The sequence below is a fragment of the Prionailurus viverrinus genome, chromosome D4 (genome assembly GCF_022837055.1).
Source record: "Prionailurus viverrinus isolate Anna chromosome D4, UM_Priviv_1.0, whole genome shotgun sequence".
In the NCBI taxonomy this organism is placed as follows: domain Eukaryota; kingdom Metazoa; phylum Chordata; class Mammalia; order Carnivora; family Felidae; genus Prionailurus; species Prionailurus viverrinus.
Window position 1 is genome coordinate 17,989,661 of NC_062573.1, and position 16,602 is coordinate 18,006,262.

Below are 16,602 nucleotides of genomic sequence, written 5' to 3' on the forward strand. Positions count from 1 at the left end.
TGGCCCATCAGACTTCCTTCCTGCCTTCTGTCTATATCTGTAGACTCTTCTCCCTCTCCGCTGCCATAATGAACTTGTTTTAGTTCTCTGAAGTCATTGTCATCTTTGCACATGTTTTCCCTCTTTGTAAAGAATACCACACCCTTTCCAGCCAAGCCCGGTACCGTGGCCTGTCCTCAGAGTACTCTTCTTCGGAGAAGCATTGCCAGAACTCTCTGGGCTAGGTAAGATGTCCCTGCTTCATGGTCTCCCTGCCCCACAGCATCTTGTACTTATCCTGTTGGAACTTAACACACATTATATTTGTGTAGGTTTAATTAATTGTCTTTCCTAGTCACCAGGAAGCTTTCTCAAAGTAGGCACTATGTCTCATCTGTTTGCCACTCTTTTACCATTCTTAGCATGACGTCCGGCACATAGAAAATGCCCAGTGAACATTTGATGAATTCATAGGTTAGTGAAACCAAGAACAGATCAGAGAAAAAGATTTTTGCAATATCACCTTGAGGCTGACAAAAGAGGATGGAACACAGTGAACCCCAGCCTTAGAGCTGTGTTCCAAATTAGTTGGAAAGGAAGGGATGTGCATAATAGTGATGACATGTGCTCTGTCACACGATTGTGTACCTGTGTGCTAAGTGAGGGTTTAGGAAATAGACACTCAGCTATGCCAGGCCAACTAAGTCAGTTAAAGCTTTTTATTTTTAAATGTCCAAAATTTATTCTGTATTTCTAGGAAGAAAGGAGTCAACAGCTCTTGAGATGTTAAATCAGAACAAGTTTAAACATTTACATAAAGGAATTTTTAAAAATCTCACTGAAACTTTGAGGGAGGAAGATTCAGAAACATTTTCAAGGAGCAAGGGATTGTAAATGAGAAATCACACCACACAGTCTCCATTGCCATTAAAGGAACTGTAAAATGTTAATAGCAGTCTCTGTCCTTCCAGGCACATGTCCTATTCTGCATTTCTTGCTCTTATATGAGAAATCTTACCACTGTAGTTCTTTTTTTTTTTTTTTTTAAGTTTATTTATTTTGAGAGAAAGATTGCACAAGCAGGGGAGGGGCAGAGAGGGAGGGAGAGAGAGTATCCCAAGCAGGCTCTGTACTGTCAGCACAGAGCCTGACTCAGGGCTCTGTCTCACGAACCTTGAGATCATGATCTGAGTAAAAAATCCAGAGTCAGACACTTAACTGACTGAGCCACCCAGGCGCCCCCACCACTGTAGTTCTTAGCATAATGATCCCTATGGTTTGGAAAAGAATATTGTATTTAGATGATTGAGTAGGACATTTACCACTTCTAGAAATACTGTCAATGCAGTATTCTCCCTTTGTTTCTTCCTACTCTAGGAAGTTCAAGTTTAATGAGCCCTGCTGATTAGTTAGCTCAATGCCTCTCAATGAGGACCGAAATAAATCATTTCTGTGTTGCTAGATTAGAGAGTTTGTTTTCCGAGATATACAGGTTTGTTGAACATCAGTGTTCTGTAGGCTTCTACCCACTACCCTCACGCACACACTCCCCTACCATCACCACTCTAAACATCTAGAGAAGATAGAATGTTGAGTTAGAAAACTGTAAATAACTTTTCTCAACTTGCTTCACTTTGTTTTCTTTTTTCTGGGTCCTTTTGGAGGCCTTCTTGGCCTGAGGGCTGAACTGAATAGTAGGTATAAATTTCAAGGTTACAGCTAAGCTTACTTGTCAACAGAAAGCAGTCACCAGGCCAACCACACTCTTAATCTTATTTCATGCATCTTTGCCCTGAGGCAGAAATTTCCATTCACAATTTAGAGGAGTTGAACAGAGATTCAAATTTGCAGGTATCTTAGAAATGTGAAAAGATGTCACAGGATGAATTTAGAAACCTGTTTGTTGCATATTGGGAAATGCCTTTTAATATTGGCCAGTTTTGGGTTATTGGTTTTAAAGATTTTCCAGGGGTCCCTAAATTGAGTACTGTTTATGAAATTCATGTCATCTGAGACAGCTTGTAGACAACTGTACACAAATGTAAGAACACAAATTTAGGTGAGATTGTGAAAAATAGATACATAGTCAGCTAGGGGCAGTGGTTGGGGGGGGCATGAGTTTTGCTCCCATCAGGAGATACTTGACAATGTATAGAGACATTCTGGTTGTCACAAGTTCAGATAGAGGCAGCAATGCTGCTAAACATCCGAATAGTGCACAGAAATGTTGATGGTGCTGCTGTTGAGAAACCCCAATTTGATGTGCGGAGAGATAGTAACACATATAAAATCTGTGTGTATATAAATCTTTGTTTTGGGGGATTTCATTCAGAGTGTAAAAAATATTTAAGGAAAAAAAATTCATTTCAATTCTTTGACCTGCCAGCATATATTTAACATTGTGAGTTTGGCCACGACACATGCAAACCCTTTCAAAGCCATAGCCTGGAAGCTTGTCCACTCCTCAGAGCTGTTCCTTTGGAAGCGGAGCTGTGCTAGTTAGGGGTGCGTGTTGGAGGGATGAGGGGTTAGGGCGCCCACCGGTGAGGCAGCCTGGAGATAACAGAGCATCCTTGAATGTAATCTCTCTTCTCTAAGATTCTACCTGTGCCCTCTTGATTCTGAAGTACTTCGTAGCTCGTGCTAGTGTTAGTCTTTACCTCTGCTCCACCCCGCTGGCCCTCCTCATTGTGTGAAAAGAACATTGAGAAAACAAAGGAATAAGGTAAAAGGGGTAAGAGAGGTGGCATGGATGTGGAACTGAAGCCGAAGTTCAGATTATTTGCTTTATGTATCTGCACCCAATGACAACTTCTTGTCATCTTTTGTTTCTACAACTGACTTGGTCTCTGAATTTTTTGGAATGAATACTTTCCTTACAGTCTACTTTGGGTCTATTTGTAATGAGAACATTGAGTAATCTGTTTACAGTAACCAACACTTGGTTATAGGTATGAAAACAAAATGGGCTTTATTCGATGGATAAATAAACTAAGACGGTTCAACATATTACAGTGATGTGGCTGCAAATTGATATAACTTGGAGACTTGAGAATTGTTCTGAAAAATGTAAACATTTTAACTTAACTATTTTTCTGAGTTCCTAGTTGGTGATTATGTTGTAAAGGAACAACATCACTTCTGCCTGAAAGGGTGATACATGTGTGCTTTGTCTCTTTATCATTTAAGATAGATTTGACTGTATATAAGCAGAAAAACAAAAAGCGAGAAACCCCACCATCAACAGAACTCAAAATAACAGTGGCTTAGAACTGTGAGCTAGAGGTTTATTTCTTAGGCAAAAGAAGCCAGAGGTAGGCAGTCTGGGGCTCGTATGACTGTCCCACAAACATTTAGTCTTGAATCCTGTTCTGCCAGCCTTGGCATGAGGTCTTTTCATATAAGATGGGTTCTTGAGCACATCACTGATAAACTCTGACCTGGCTACTGCAGATACAGACCTGACTGGGTGACATCCTCCTAGCCTGGGCATGTAAATGATGTAGCAGAGGTGAGCTAGCTACAGCAGTCCTGAGGTCGGCACCTTGGATATGTAGCAGACCACATCCAGCCAGACCAGATATTAGGAGTCTGGGGAAATCATCTTGGAAGGGAGACCATGGACCCAGCAACAAACTAGAGTTCTTGTTACCAAAAACAGAGATAACTAGCAGACTTTGAAGTAATACTCAGTGAAAGTCTTAGCAAAAAATAGTGACTATCTGACCTCATCAGGGCTCTCCGGTTATAAAAATAAGATATTGTTCTATGGCAACTAACTACTGGTTGGATACTGTTTTGGTTTTGTTTTGTTTTGTTTTGTTTTTTCATGTATCTCTTTGGTTTTATCCCCCCTCACCCCCCCCCCCCCCCATCCCTTTTCCAAAAGTAGAACTAATCGTTCTCCTCTTTTCTCCTTCAGGACTTTTCATGATATTTCTGAGGATCTGAAATCTTCAGTAGACTGACATGGTTTCCCCCGCAGTGATTTCTGTAGGAGGCTCCGTCTTGATAGTGAGTTCAGCTCAGCTGTGGCCTTCTGTCCTTTCATCCGTGCCTAGCAAGCAGAGCCCGGAAGAGAAGCAGAACCCTCCTGGCCTTCCCTACAGAATGCCTGGACAAGAGAGAGCTCGCTGTGGGGTGCTTTCCATTTTAAAGCACGGCTTTAGAGCTCAGAATTGTGGTTTGCTCACTTAATTGTTGCTAGGATGGCTTGAAGAGTTTCGATTTATACACTGGTACCATGGCTTGAAGTTTCCCACTTTGGTTATCTATATTATTATAATACGTATTTATAAAGTTATTTCAAGAGCCCTAAACTACCTGCTGTTAAAAGTAGTTACAGTGTAATTTTCTCCTGCTTTAAGGAATCTGTTCTTAAACTTTTCTATGGTCGTCACTTTTTAATGAAGAGGGTTTTCACTTTTGAATTTGCAGTTTCTTGAGCAGGAAAAAGGAGTCGTCTTCCCTTCTTCCACCGTGTATGGTCCCCTTTGTAAGAAAGAACAAATCTTAAGTGTAAGACGGGGTGGCTTATTTGAATGTCAGTTAGTTGTGTGTTACAGCCATAGGAGACACAGAAAGACTGTCACCCCCCCCCCCCCACCGCCTTTCTCTTCCTTCCATCTGCCATTACACTATGACCAACTTTCTAAAACTTGGTTGACCACTTTGAAGTAAAATACTGATTAAGCTGCTATTAATGGTAACAGTATGACAGAATTCACATTGTGGTTCAGTTTTTCTTTCCAGATACTTTAAGTGAAAAATCTCAGGAGTAGCAGTTCTCTGAGTTGTTGAATGTATCCCTGGTTTGCTTATTTGAAATTCTGCCAATTAGTTACTTATTAGCAGTAGAATGTTACATTTATGTAGTATTTTTCCATCACTTAGCACAGTGCCTTGCACATAAGACTCTAGATGAAGGCTTGTTGAATTATGACTTTTTTAAGTATCTCAGATATCACAATAACCAGCATAGCGCTTTACATCTTACAAGTCGTTTTGCGCATATTTTTTCACAGCCACTCCCCATCAGCTTTCATGTAGCTTTATATTATTTTAGAACTGTTTCATACAGATGGGGAAACTAAGGTTCAGAAAAATTTAGTAAGATTTTTACCTCAAATCTTTCTGACTTAATAGTCTGCGGACCGTGCTGTACTGTAACATTTCTTCCAGTATCTTCCACAGTTTTCCTAGTGTTTGTCCTACAGTTAATGACATGGCTGGGACTGGAACCTAGCTCTTAGCTCTGTGCCCTTTCCACTGTATAATGCAATCATTAGGCTCTTTATCTGTCCCCAAGGGAATATGGAGGAGAAAGGGTTCCTAAGTATCAAAGACCTCCCTTTGGAAAACGAAGGTAGAAGTCTTTTTTTTTTTTTTTTTTTCTAAAACATTGTCTCCCTAAAGCATAGTTAATAATAATTAGCTTAAATTTATTCTGATATTACTTAAGAAATTAGGTCCATCTAGGAAAGAGGCTACTGTGAGGGCTTGACTTTATACAGTAGACTACATGCAGGTCTCTTATTTTTGCTGTCACAATCTGATGTTACACCGAGTGTTCCTTTGGCCACTAACTGACTCCTGCTTTTCTTCAGTCATTTGTTCAGGAAAACTTGTCAAGAGTTTGCCAGCTCTGGTTCCCATGCCGAGTACTGTACAGGGTGCCACAGGCAATCATAAGAAGCCCTTCTCTCACCTTGAATCTTGGCCACATCATGTGCATTACTAAAATTAAAATTTTTGCATTAAAAGGCTTAAAGAAATCGTATTTGTTTTTGTTAATTGTATGCTGGTTAAGTTTATAGCTATAGTTGGCACATAGTCAAAAGAGAGAAGTATTATATACACAGTGAGTTTCGTCTGCATATACAAATTATGTTCCTCTAAAGTGTTTTTAGCTGTATGAAGTGTTACTGAAAAAACTAACCCCGAGCTAATGTGTGGCTGTTGCTGGTCATAATTACTGGTATAAATACCAGGATCATAGAAGGGAACTTAGAGCCCTAACACAAGATTTTAGAGCTGCCAAAATTGACAATGACATCATATCACCTGAAATATCAGGAGCAGAGGTACCCCCAGAGTGCTACACAGTCCTCATCAGGAGACTGGAACTGCCCCAGTGCTCCAGCGACCGCGTAATGACTCAGAAAGTCAGTCAGCTCTGGGACGTCTTCCTGGAACCCCCAAACAGAGAAACACATCTCTTTGGATATAGTGAAGAGGGTTTACAGAAGTTTCACAGGACACAGATCACGTGGTGTGAAAAGGGGCGAGTCTCGAGCTCTGGTCTCAGAAATGACGTGTCCCCGATTCTCAGGGTTTGTCCCAGAAAAAGTCTCCCTAGGAGCAGACAGTGCATTGATGAAGTGGCTTCTGTAAAAACGGATCCAGAAATCTTACCACAATGTCTTACATTTATTTTATAGCTTCATTAAAGATTAGTTTTAAGTTCATATTCGCTAGTTCAGTTGTAAACCAAATGGGGGGGATGGGAGAAAATGAAAGTCTCCACACAGATGTGCTCCTCTCTTTTCTGAGAAAGAATAAGGTAGAGGGTTTTTAGCATAAACTCCATGCCCTATAAATTCTTCTTCGGTTCCAAAATTCCTGTCACATTCTCTGTTCCTGGAAGTGATCTCTTGTCAGACTGCCTGAGATACAAGTCTTATTTATGTTTAAATTTGTGAGGATTCCTAACACTCTCTTCCATTAGAGGTAGTTAGCCGGCAGAATTTTCCTGTGACTTGTGACACTGGTGTAGACGGACTCTTGACGAGGTCAAGAAGTGTAATGGAGGCTTGATGTATTTAAACTCAGAACCTTTGGAAATAGCAGCTGCATATTCCAGTTAAAGGGTGGCTAAAGGGCTTGCAGCTGAGGTCCTCTGGCTAATGTTGGTCTTAAATACCCCTTGTGACCCTAATCCTACCCCTAGGTCCCACATTGGTTGCATTTAGTGCTTCAGGATGTGTCACTACTGGGCAAGAGATACTCAGAGATTCAGGCCATGAAGGGTTTGATTAGAGCAAAGGAATTTTAGTGAGCTATCCAGGGCTCTCAACCTCAGGGTTTATAGGAAAAACCCCTTCATAACTTCCCATCCTCTGGTCCTGACTGGCAGTTTCCTCTCTGGGTCTTTCGAGACCCTTATAAGAGTATTATAGTAGGCATTTCACATTGGAAATAGCCTATGGCAGTATATTCCAAGTGTTAGTTCCAGCTAAGAGCAAGTACTTTTTTTTTTTTTAACATTTATTTATTTTTGAGACAGAGAGAGAGAGAGAGAGAGAGAGAGAGAGAGAGAGAGCGAGCATGAACAGGGGAGGGTCAGAGAAAGAGGGAGACACAGAATCTGAAATAGGCTCCAGGCTCTGAGCTGTCAGCACAGAGCTCGATGTGGGGCTCGAACCCATGGACTGTGAGATCATGACCTGAGCCAAAGTCACACGCTTAACCGACTGAGCCACCCAGGCGCCCCCAAATACTTGATTTTTTATTAATTTTTTGTCCTTACACAATTGCCATCAAAATATATTCATTAATTGAGGACCTGCAAAAATATGCACATGCTAACTGAAACCAGTGAGCAGTTATTTTTTGACAGTTTAAAAATAATCAAAAGAATTGTAAATCAAGATGTTCTCTCTACTAGAGTCATAAAAATTCTGTGCCAGAATGGGCCTTCTATAATTAGGTGATCCTGTCATTTTTCTAGGGGAGAAAAATCCATAGGCTTTTCTAGCACAGAGCTAGTAACAATTCTGAGTAGAATGCAGTTCTTTTGTCTCTCTTTTTTTTAATGTTTATTTACTTTTGAGAGAGTGAGTGGGGAGGGGCAGAGAGAGAGGGAGACAGAATTCCACGCAGGCTCTGCAGAGACAGCAGAGAGCCCGATGCAGGGCTCAAACCCACAAACCGTGAGATTCATGACCTAAGCTGAAGTCAGACCCTTAACCTACTGAGTCACCCAGGTGCCCCCAGTGTTTTGTTTTGTTTTGTTTTTCTCTTAGCCCATTGTTCTACTTCTCTTCCCTTTCCTTTTTGGTTGAGCAGCTTTTGGAAAAATGTGTTCCTTATGGCAGTAGTTCCAAGGGATGTTATTAGATGTTATAAGAAGTGTATATGAAGGGAAGGGACTCTATGGTCAATTAAAATTGAGGAATTCTGAGTTTGTTTCCTTTCGGTGGGACTTCCTAGAGTTTTTAAACCTGTTAAATATTGTGAATTTATGAGGGGACAAAGAGTGTTTACTAGACTTACTTGACCTTAAACTGCTCCCCTGCCCTCCCCCTCTTAGCAGAGCTTCTCCAAGGACTTCTTGTCCTTTGGGAAACATGGCTTTTGAGGAAGTTTACAGCTCTTTTAGGAGACATCCTTAATGGAAACCCTGAATGGTAAATCTATTACCATGGTTCCATGTAAACTGTAATAAATCTCAGAGTTTAATGAGATACCAGAAAGAAAACATATTTGCTGTTCAGAGCTATACATAAAGTATAGAGATTCTTTTCCACCTATTATGGTGTGTAAAATCAGTATTTGTGTTTAGTTTTGCAAGTTTTTCAAGAATCTATTAATGTGCAAATACAGTGGTGGTATATTGATATTACATTTTAATAATGCTTTTGTATGTCACTTTATATTTTTCAGACTGCTCTCATAACAACCCTGTGAGATAGGCAGGTGTTAAGTATTATTGAATGAGGCATTGGAGGCTCAGAAAGGTTTTTTTGTGATTTTTCCCTTAAGTTTATACCACAAAATTATGGAGCCAGAATTCACTTGCAGAACTTCTGACTCCAAGTCCAGAGTTCTTTCCTCCACACCTGGTTTCTTATTTTAATTCTTGCTTTATATCTTAAAATGAAAGGTGTGGAAGTGAATCTTCAAATAACATCATGTTGGCTTATTATCAAATCCTATTTTTTTTTTTTTTTTTTTTTTGCAGTGGCCCAGAAAGTGTAACTCTTATTATAGCTATCCCAAAGAAAATCCTTTTTCTGTCCTTTGTAGTGCCCCTTGTTTGGGTGACTGGAGGATATTTCAGATACCATTTGATTTTAAAACCAAGACTGGGTGTATAGTTGTAATTGCCTATATAACTTTTGGAAAGGTATCATCTCTGCATTCTCAGGCAAAGTAGAGATGGTTTGAAGGCAAAAAGAGTTTGTTCAAATACAATACATATTCTTTATTCTCACACAGAGCCTACTTCTTAGCTTTAACTTGCTTTGACAACCTACTGATGTAACTTAACTTCTTTGTACATGTGAAATACTTATATTTTGAAATAAAATTACTAGTGTTAAATGAATCAGGTGGTAAACTTAGTCTCATTTCTGTTGAGAAATTTGATCTTCAGTGAAGTGAAACTTTCACGAATACATCTGTCTCTTACTTAGGCCTTAAATATTTTCCTTTGGCACCAATGCCTACACTGAATTTTTATGTAACATGGGCAACTTACATAAGGGAAGATGTGTCTGGAGAGTGGATGCTGGGCACCTTAAAGAGGTGAAAAGGTCCAACGCTGAGGCTGGAGCCCTTAGTGCACTCGTGAAGGTGGCCTTGGTACACAAGGAGGTGGTAAGGTAAGTGGCTGGGGAGTAAGAATCCGAGGAAAAGCTGGTCAAAGGAACTGCACATTTTGCATGAAGAAAACAAGCCCATGTTAATGGCTATCTTCAATAGCAAAGATAAACGTGCAGCACTGGCAGATGGAGCTGAACCCCCACATGGGAAGCACATTTCAACAAGTGCTTGGGAAAGAGCCTCTGACACTTGGAGCTGGTGGTATTCTGCTCATCAATCTGACATCGATGGAGAAATGATCCTGGCAAAAGTGAAAGGGTGGACTCACCAGCCTTGGATTATTTTCTACTCTGCTAGTTGCTTATTGGCAGATAGGCTAGTTCACAAATATTTCTCCATGCTTCTCAGTCTATTGCTTGAGCCTAGGACCCCTTCACTGGGTGTGTTTCTGACAGCTGCCTTTTTGGCTTTGCTTCTGGAACTCCTGAGGAAAGGGGTGTTCAGCCCTCCCTCCCATCTGATCATGCAGGGGCTCCCTGATAGCTTTACCTTTAAGTGAGTTTAACCAGAAATATACACTAATGGTCTTTTTTTTTTTTTTTTTTTTAAGAGAGAGCACCCACAAGTAGGGGAGAAGGGCAGGGGGAAGGGGGAGGGAGGAAGAGAGGGAGAGAGAGTATCTTAAGCAGGGTCCAAGCTCAGCCCAGAGCCCCACATGGGGCTTGATCTCATGATCCTGGGATCACAACCCGAACCAAAATCAAGAGTCAGAGCCTCAACCAACTGAGCTGACCGATCTTTTCAGTCAATAAACAGCTACTAGGAAACTGCTCTGGCGTAGCCCTAGGAAAAGTAATTCTGAAAAGTAGTTTTAAAATGTACAAGTGTGGAACAGTAGATGAAGCTTCCCATATGCTCTAGTTAATTTCCTTTTGAAAAGTAGCCTGAAAGATACCCAAATCACTGTCTCCTTGCCAAGTACCCAGGTACTCCTTAAGACTGCATCATCATATGTTTCATGCTCAATCGAGCCCAAATTATGAGAAAGGGTCAGAAGAGGAGCAGGGGGAAATGGGACCTTCCGGAGAAGCTCCAGAAAGACGCTTTACCGGTAGAATTCCTGTCTCAGGGTAGAAGACCCTTCCTACGCACCGGACTGTGGTTCTGCTCTACCAGTTAGTTCAGCTTCCAGAAGTCATCGTGGGAATCGGAGTTAGAACGAGTCACCTATCAGGAGGACGAAACGCTTTGCTAGGGACGATTGTCCTTGCCTCGGTAAGAGGCCACGTGGCCGTGGGAGGCTGGCAGGTGTCTGGTTTAATCAGCCCTGGCGAGAGAGAGAGACGGGGCGGGGAAGGGGGACAGAGACTGACCCTCTCGCAGGGCGAGAGGGCGAACCCTAGACCCGAGCGCGCGGGGGCGTGGCCTCTGGGGGGCGGGGCCCCCCGCGGGGGCGGGGCCTCGGGGCGGCGCGGGTGCATTGCCGCCGCCGCGGGCGTGCTGGCTGGCGGGCGGCGGGCCCGCAGTGGCGCGGCGTCCCGGCTGCGCGACGGGCCGAGCGCTATGGCCGCCTCTTTGGGCCCGGCCGGCGTCGGCGGCGCCGGCCCGTCGGGCTTCGCCTTCGACTCGGGACTCGAGATCAAAACTCGCTCGGTGGAGCAGACGCTGCTCCCGCTGGTCTCTCAGGTAAAGTGGCATCCGGAGCCGCCCCTCGTCTCCCTCCGGCCGCGGCCGCGATGGCGGCGGCCGCTCGCACGGCCCCGGGGCCGGGTCGGGCCCGGCGGGAGGCAGCCGCTGCCCCACATTCCGCACCGGGACTGCGGCGTCGGGTCGGGCGGCCCGTCTGAGGCTTGGGGGCCCGCCTCGGCCGCGGCGGCGGCGTTGGTCCGGACCATCCGAAATCCGGCGGGGAGGCCGCCTGGGCTGAGGGGCGGGGAGCCCCCCCGCCGACCCGAGAGCCCGGCAGGCAGGTGCGCCGCCCGGCCTGCCCCACGGGACCCGCTCGGCTAGCCCTGCCCCTCCCCCCGGGCCCGCGAAGCCCTCCCCCATCCCCGGCTCCCCGGAGGCCCCCCACGTTTGCATCCCCAGTGCACCCCGCGACTGCCGGCCGCTCCGGCTGGGGCATTCCTGCCGGCCTCCAAGTCCGGCGTGCGCTCCCCGAGGCCTTTGTCCCCTTCCCTGCGCGTGTCTGCTCGCTGGGCTCCCGGGCACCCCGGGCCACCCTGCCTGCCCCTGCCCCTTAACCTGCCGGCTCGCTTCAGGCGCCCTTTGTCTGGCCTCGTTGGAGTGAGGTGAAGCACTGTCTGATAGTTGATCCGGATGCACATCTTTTTGCCCCAAATCCCGTCTGGGATGTATGCTTTATTGTATTCGTTGGTCATAACACAAGTCCGGAATCAGCTAATTGACGCGCCGAGTTTTAGAGAACTTTTTGTTCCTGGGAGCCGAGTTCTACGCAGCCTGAGGGCTAGAATTCCTCACCTAGATCTTGTTGAAATGTGCCAGGCTCCGTGGAGAGGGAAGAATTCTGTGCCTTCAGGAGCGCGTTGGCGATGTGTGACTCACAACTAGATTGTAACGTCTTGATGACTCACGCTGGTATTGCCAAGACTTTAGAAGTACTGGGAATCCTAAAGGTTATCTGACTCTAAATTAAAAAAAAAAAAAAAAAAATTCTTTCTTACAGCATCCTTTGCACCTGGTCACCAGGCTCCTGCTTCAACATGTTCAGTGATGGGGCGCCTGTAGCTGTTCCCTAGAATTTTAAATGCTGTCTCTTCTCCATCCCAGCCCTCCACATATTTAAAAATAGCAGTCACACGTGTCTCTAGATTCCTGTTATGCTGATTAAATAAACAGCTCCGTTTTCTTTACCTGTGCTCACTTTTAGCCTGGCCAACCCAACAGTGAATGAATACAGCTGACACTGCTCCTTCCTCTTCCCTTCCTTGTCTGGTAGAGGCCCTGACCACCGGGAAGGAAGGCTATGATGTCTGCACTGCCCTCCTCCCCCAAAGAATGCCACCAGTACAACCACAACCCAAAATGAGAACTACGGGAGTAGTTTTAGGAGAGAGATAAGAGAGCGGTTGGAGTTCAGCTTCATAATATTTGATCCATGTACTTAACAAAACGTGTGTGATGTGTTAGGCCATGTTTTAAGCACTTTGTAAATATTAATTCCTTTCATTCTCATAGCAATCTTATGAGGTACATATGTGTTTATTCTCACTACATGGGAGAGGAAACTGAGGAACAGCGAGGCTAAGTAACTTCCCCTGGGACTTTGAACTGTAAATGTCAAACTGGCATTTGAACCCAGGCATCCTGGTTCCAGATTCAGCGCTCTTAGCTACACCATATGCTGTGTTCTCTCTAGAGATCAGAAGCAGTGATGAGGTCAGCTGGTGGTAGGTACAGAGAAGAGAGTCCACAGTGGAAAAGCAAGGTGGAAAGTAGTTGTGATTTGGAGAAAAGGTAACTTTTCACAGTAACCCTGTTAAAAATGTATCAGTTCTGCAGTTCTGCCTTGTGTAATTCTGGAATGAAAGAGGGTGGAGTGGAGGAGGAAATGTGTGAATGTGTGAATCTTGTGAATTGCTGCTGAGAGTTAACTAGAGGTCAATGCCACAGGGGGGAAAATGCAAGCTTTTTAAATTTTTTTTCTTCCTTGTTAAAGATTGATTCAGGGTCATAGCTGAGGTTCTGCATCCCACATGTGATGTATCCACAGCCATATCTTTAGCACAGTACCCTAAGTGACATTCCTGATGATTGACTGTACTCAATAAGTAAAAGTTGAATTTGCTCAAAGCCAAATGAATAAAGCATGGCCAGAATACTGTTAACAAAGCAGGGGAGTATGGAGTAAAATTTAGAGTGATTTTTTAAGTTTCAGTGAGTATTAGCTGATTAACACTGCAGTTCTCTAGAAATTCAGGTCCAGAGTCTCATTTTCTAAGGATGCTGCATTATTATCCAATTCATGTTTCACCATTTTATCCCCAAGAATATTTAAGCATTTATTGTATACTTACTAGCTGCTCCTGGAGGGACTTGTAGTCATATTGGGAGACAGGATCTGTATATATTAGCACATGCTAAGTGTCATATTAGCAACATCAATAGTAAATGTTCCTCAGAGGAGGCATGGATGATTCGTGAACAGTGCCAGAGAGGAGACAAGGTCTTGAGGTGAACAAGACTAGCATCACAAAATTTAGTGAGTTTTAAGCATATAGTTTCTATTCTGATATCATCCAACCTCTTCCGACTCTCCAACTACAAAGTTCTGGCTTACTGGCCTTATTCTAGGAATGCAAGGTTGAGTCAGTATTAGATAAATGTATCTAATTTTCTGCATTCACATATTACAAAAGATATATGTTCTTATTAGTAGATACAGAAAGAGCATTCAATTAAATGCAACTTATAATCATGATAAAAAGCACTTAGCAAACTAGTAATAAAAGAAAACTTCCTTATAGAGAGTATCCACAGAAAACCTACAGTTAAAATTATAGCAACAAGTCAAATTTAAAGCAGACATTTCCTTTAAAACTAGAAACAAGAGGAGAGATGTGTGCTATTGCGGCTTTTAGTCAGCACTGTACTGGAAATCCTAACCAGTGCAATGAGATAAGAAGTGAAAGGTGTAAAGATACAGAAGGAAAAAACAAAGCTCTTGTTTTGATAAAATTATCTACATAGAAAACGCAAGAGTCTACAGATAAATCATAAAAACTAGGAGGCTTCGTAAGTTCACTGAATGTAGTATACTAAAGTCAACTGCATTTCTCTAATAAAATAGTAATTCTAAAAGAAGCCTGTTAGAATAAAAATGAGGTTCCTAGGAGAATGGAATGGATATATATATATATACACGCACACACACATACATACGTACACACAGACACACACACATACACACATACATACATACATACATACATACATACATACGTGGCCAAGCCTTAGGAAAAGATATAAAAAAAATTTTTTGAAAGCCAAAGTAGATCTAGGTAAATGGAATGAAGTACCGTGTTCATGACTAGATTGACTCAATATTTTCCCCTTTAATCTATAAATTTAACACAATTCCAGTGAAAATTTCAACAGAATTTTTGAACAGAATTTGATAAAAAGTAATTATAACATTAATATAAAAGAACAAAGAGCCAAGAATAGCCAGAAGAGAAACAAAGTGGGAAGATTTCAAGACATTATAAAGCTCTCATAATTAAGACAATAGACCAGTGAAAGGGAATAGAGAACCTAGAAACAGATCCACATATATGTGGAGAATTGAGAAGTCACAGAATTGGCACTGCTGGTCTGTAGGGAAAGGAAAAACTTTTAAAAAATTGGGCTAAGACAATTGGTTATCCAGTAACACATGACTTTGGATCCCTGTCTCACACCATATACAAACATCAATTCCAGATGGATTAAGGACATCAATATGAAAGTGAAAACATGTAACAGTTTTAGGGGAAAAACAACTGGGCAATATCTTTACCACCTCATGCTGGGAAGTGATTGAGTAAAAATTCTAAGCAAATGTTGATAAATTTGACTCCTTTAGAACAAAGAACCTCTGTTTATCAAAACTGAAAGGATAAGCCATAAAGTGGAAGAATGTGGCTGCAACACAAATTACCAGTGAATGATTGGTGGTACCCAGAATAAATCAAGGATTGCAATGAATCAAAAACAGAAAGATTACCTAATAAAGATTGGTAAAAAATCTTTACCACAGAAGAGGAAACTGATGGCTGAAAGATATGTTAAAAGATGTTCAATTTCGGGGCGCCTGGGTGGCGCAGTCGGTTAAGCATCCGACTTCAGCCAGGTCACGATCTCGCGGTCCGGGAGTTCGAGCCCCGCGTCGGGCTCTGGGCTGATGGCTCGGAGCCTGGAGCCTGTTTCCGATTCTGTGTCTCCCTCTCTCTCTGCCCCTCCCCCGTTCATGCTCTGTCTCTCTCTGTCCCAAAAATAAATAAAAACGTTAAAAAAAAAAAAATGTTTAAAAAAAAAAAAAAAAGATGTTCAATTTCATCAGAAACCAGTGAAGTACACATTAAGACCACAATGAGAACAAGTGTTGGTGAGGCATGTGGAGCCAATGGGAATGTCAGTAGTAAACCACTTTGGAAGACAGTTCAATGTCATCTGAAGTTGAAGGTGGATAGTACCTATGGCCCAGCAATTCTCCAAAATCCATACCCTTAGAGAAACTCCTGAGTGTGTGCTAGCCATGGATTGCAATGTTGACAGTTTCTTATTTGTTTGTTTACTTTTAATGGCCCCAAACTGGAAACTGCCTAAATTCTTTTAACAATAGGATGTTTAAATAAGTTGTGCTATGTTCATACAGTAAGGTACTATGCAGCAGTGAAATGAATGAACCACAGCTATAATTATCAGTAAAAAATACTGAAGGCTCAAAAACAGGCAAAATGAAACCATATATCATTAGGGATATAACATCTGTGCAGTAGTTACAGCAAGGAAGAGATGAGCACAAAATCAGGACAGTGGTTTCTTCTGGGGAGAGGGAGGTGGGGGGTGTGGAAAGGGAGGGGCCCTCAAGGCATGTGGATTGTCAGAGGTACTGGTAATGTTGTCTTAAGCTTAATGCTGGTTGCATATATGTCTTCCCATGTCTTTGTACCATACATATATATGTTATATATACTCATTTGTTAGATATTTTCTAAATCAGATAGTTCTTTAAAAAGCCCTGGGCTAGGTCCCAAACACATTTTTTCAGAGCAACTCCCCACCTTCTTTAATAATCACTTTATTCTTCCTGTCAAAACCCCCACTCCCAGTCTTAAAATGTTTTTATCCAAGGAAGGGAACAGGGATATCTGCCACATACTCCACCCTAGTGTGGAATGTTATTCTACCACCCACTAGTCTTTTCCTGTCTGTGATAGATTTACTGCATTCACCATTGGACAGACCCTTCGAATTTCTAAGATAGCTCACCCTGTCTTTCCATTTCTCTCTGTATTGTCCTGGAGGCTTTTCAGGATCCTTCTCTCAATAATTGAAGATGAATAGAGTACATAT

The 16,602-nt window shown here is 42.6% G+C and overlaps 2 protein-coding genes across 4 annotated transcripts in view; both read left to right on the forward strand.

Moving 5' to 3' along the window:
- TMEM245 (transmembrane protein 245) overlaps positions 1-5,741 on the forward strand; it is a 97,696-nt gene extending 91,955 nt beyond the window's left edge. For 2 of the 3 annotated variants that reach the window (XM_047830475.1, XM_047830476.1), the window contains 2 exons: positions 133-224; positions 3,902-5,741. In XM_047830475.1, the coding sequence (XP_047686431.1) occupies positions 133-224 (92 nt within the window). In that variant the 3' untranslated portion in view covers positions 3,902-5,741. The remainder of the gene's footprint in view (positions 1-132; positions 225-3,901) is intronic. The other variant, XM_047830478.1, reaches the window with a different exon arrangement.
- A 5,279-nt stretch (positions 5,742-11,020) lies between these two features.
- CTNNAL1 (catenin alpha like 1) overlaps positions 11,021-16,602 on the forward strand; it is a 62,907-nt gene continuing 57,325 nt past the window's right edge. Inside the window, exon 1 of the mRNA XM_047829250.1 lies at positions 11,021-11,211. Within this exon, the coding sequence (XP_047685206.1) occupies positions 11,089-11,211 (123 nt within the window). The 5' untranslated portion in view covers positions 11,021-11,088. The remainder of the gene's footprint in view (positions 11,212-16,602) is intronic.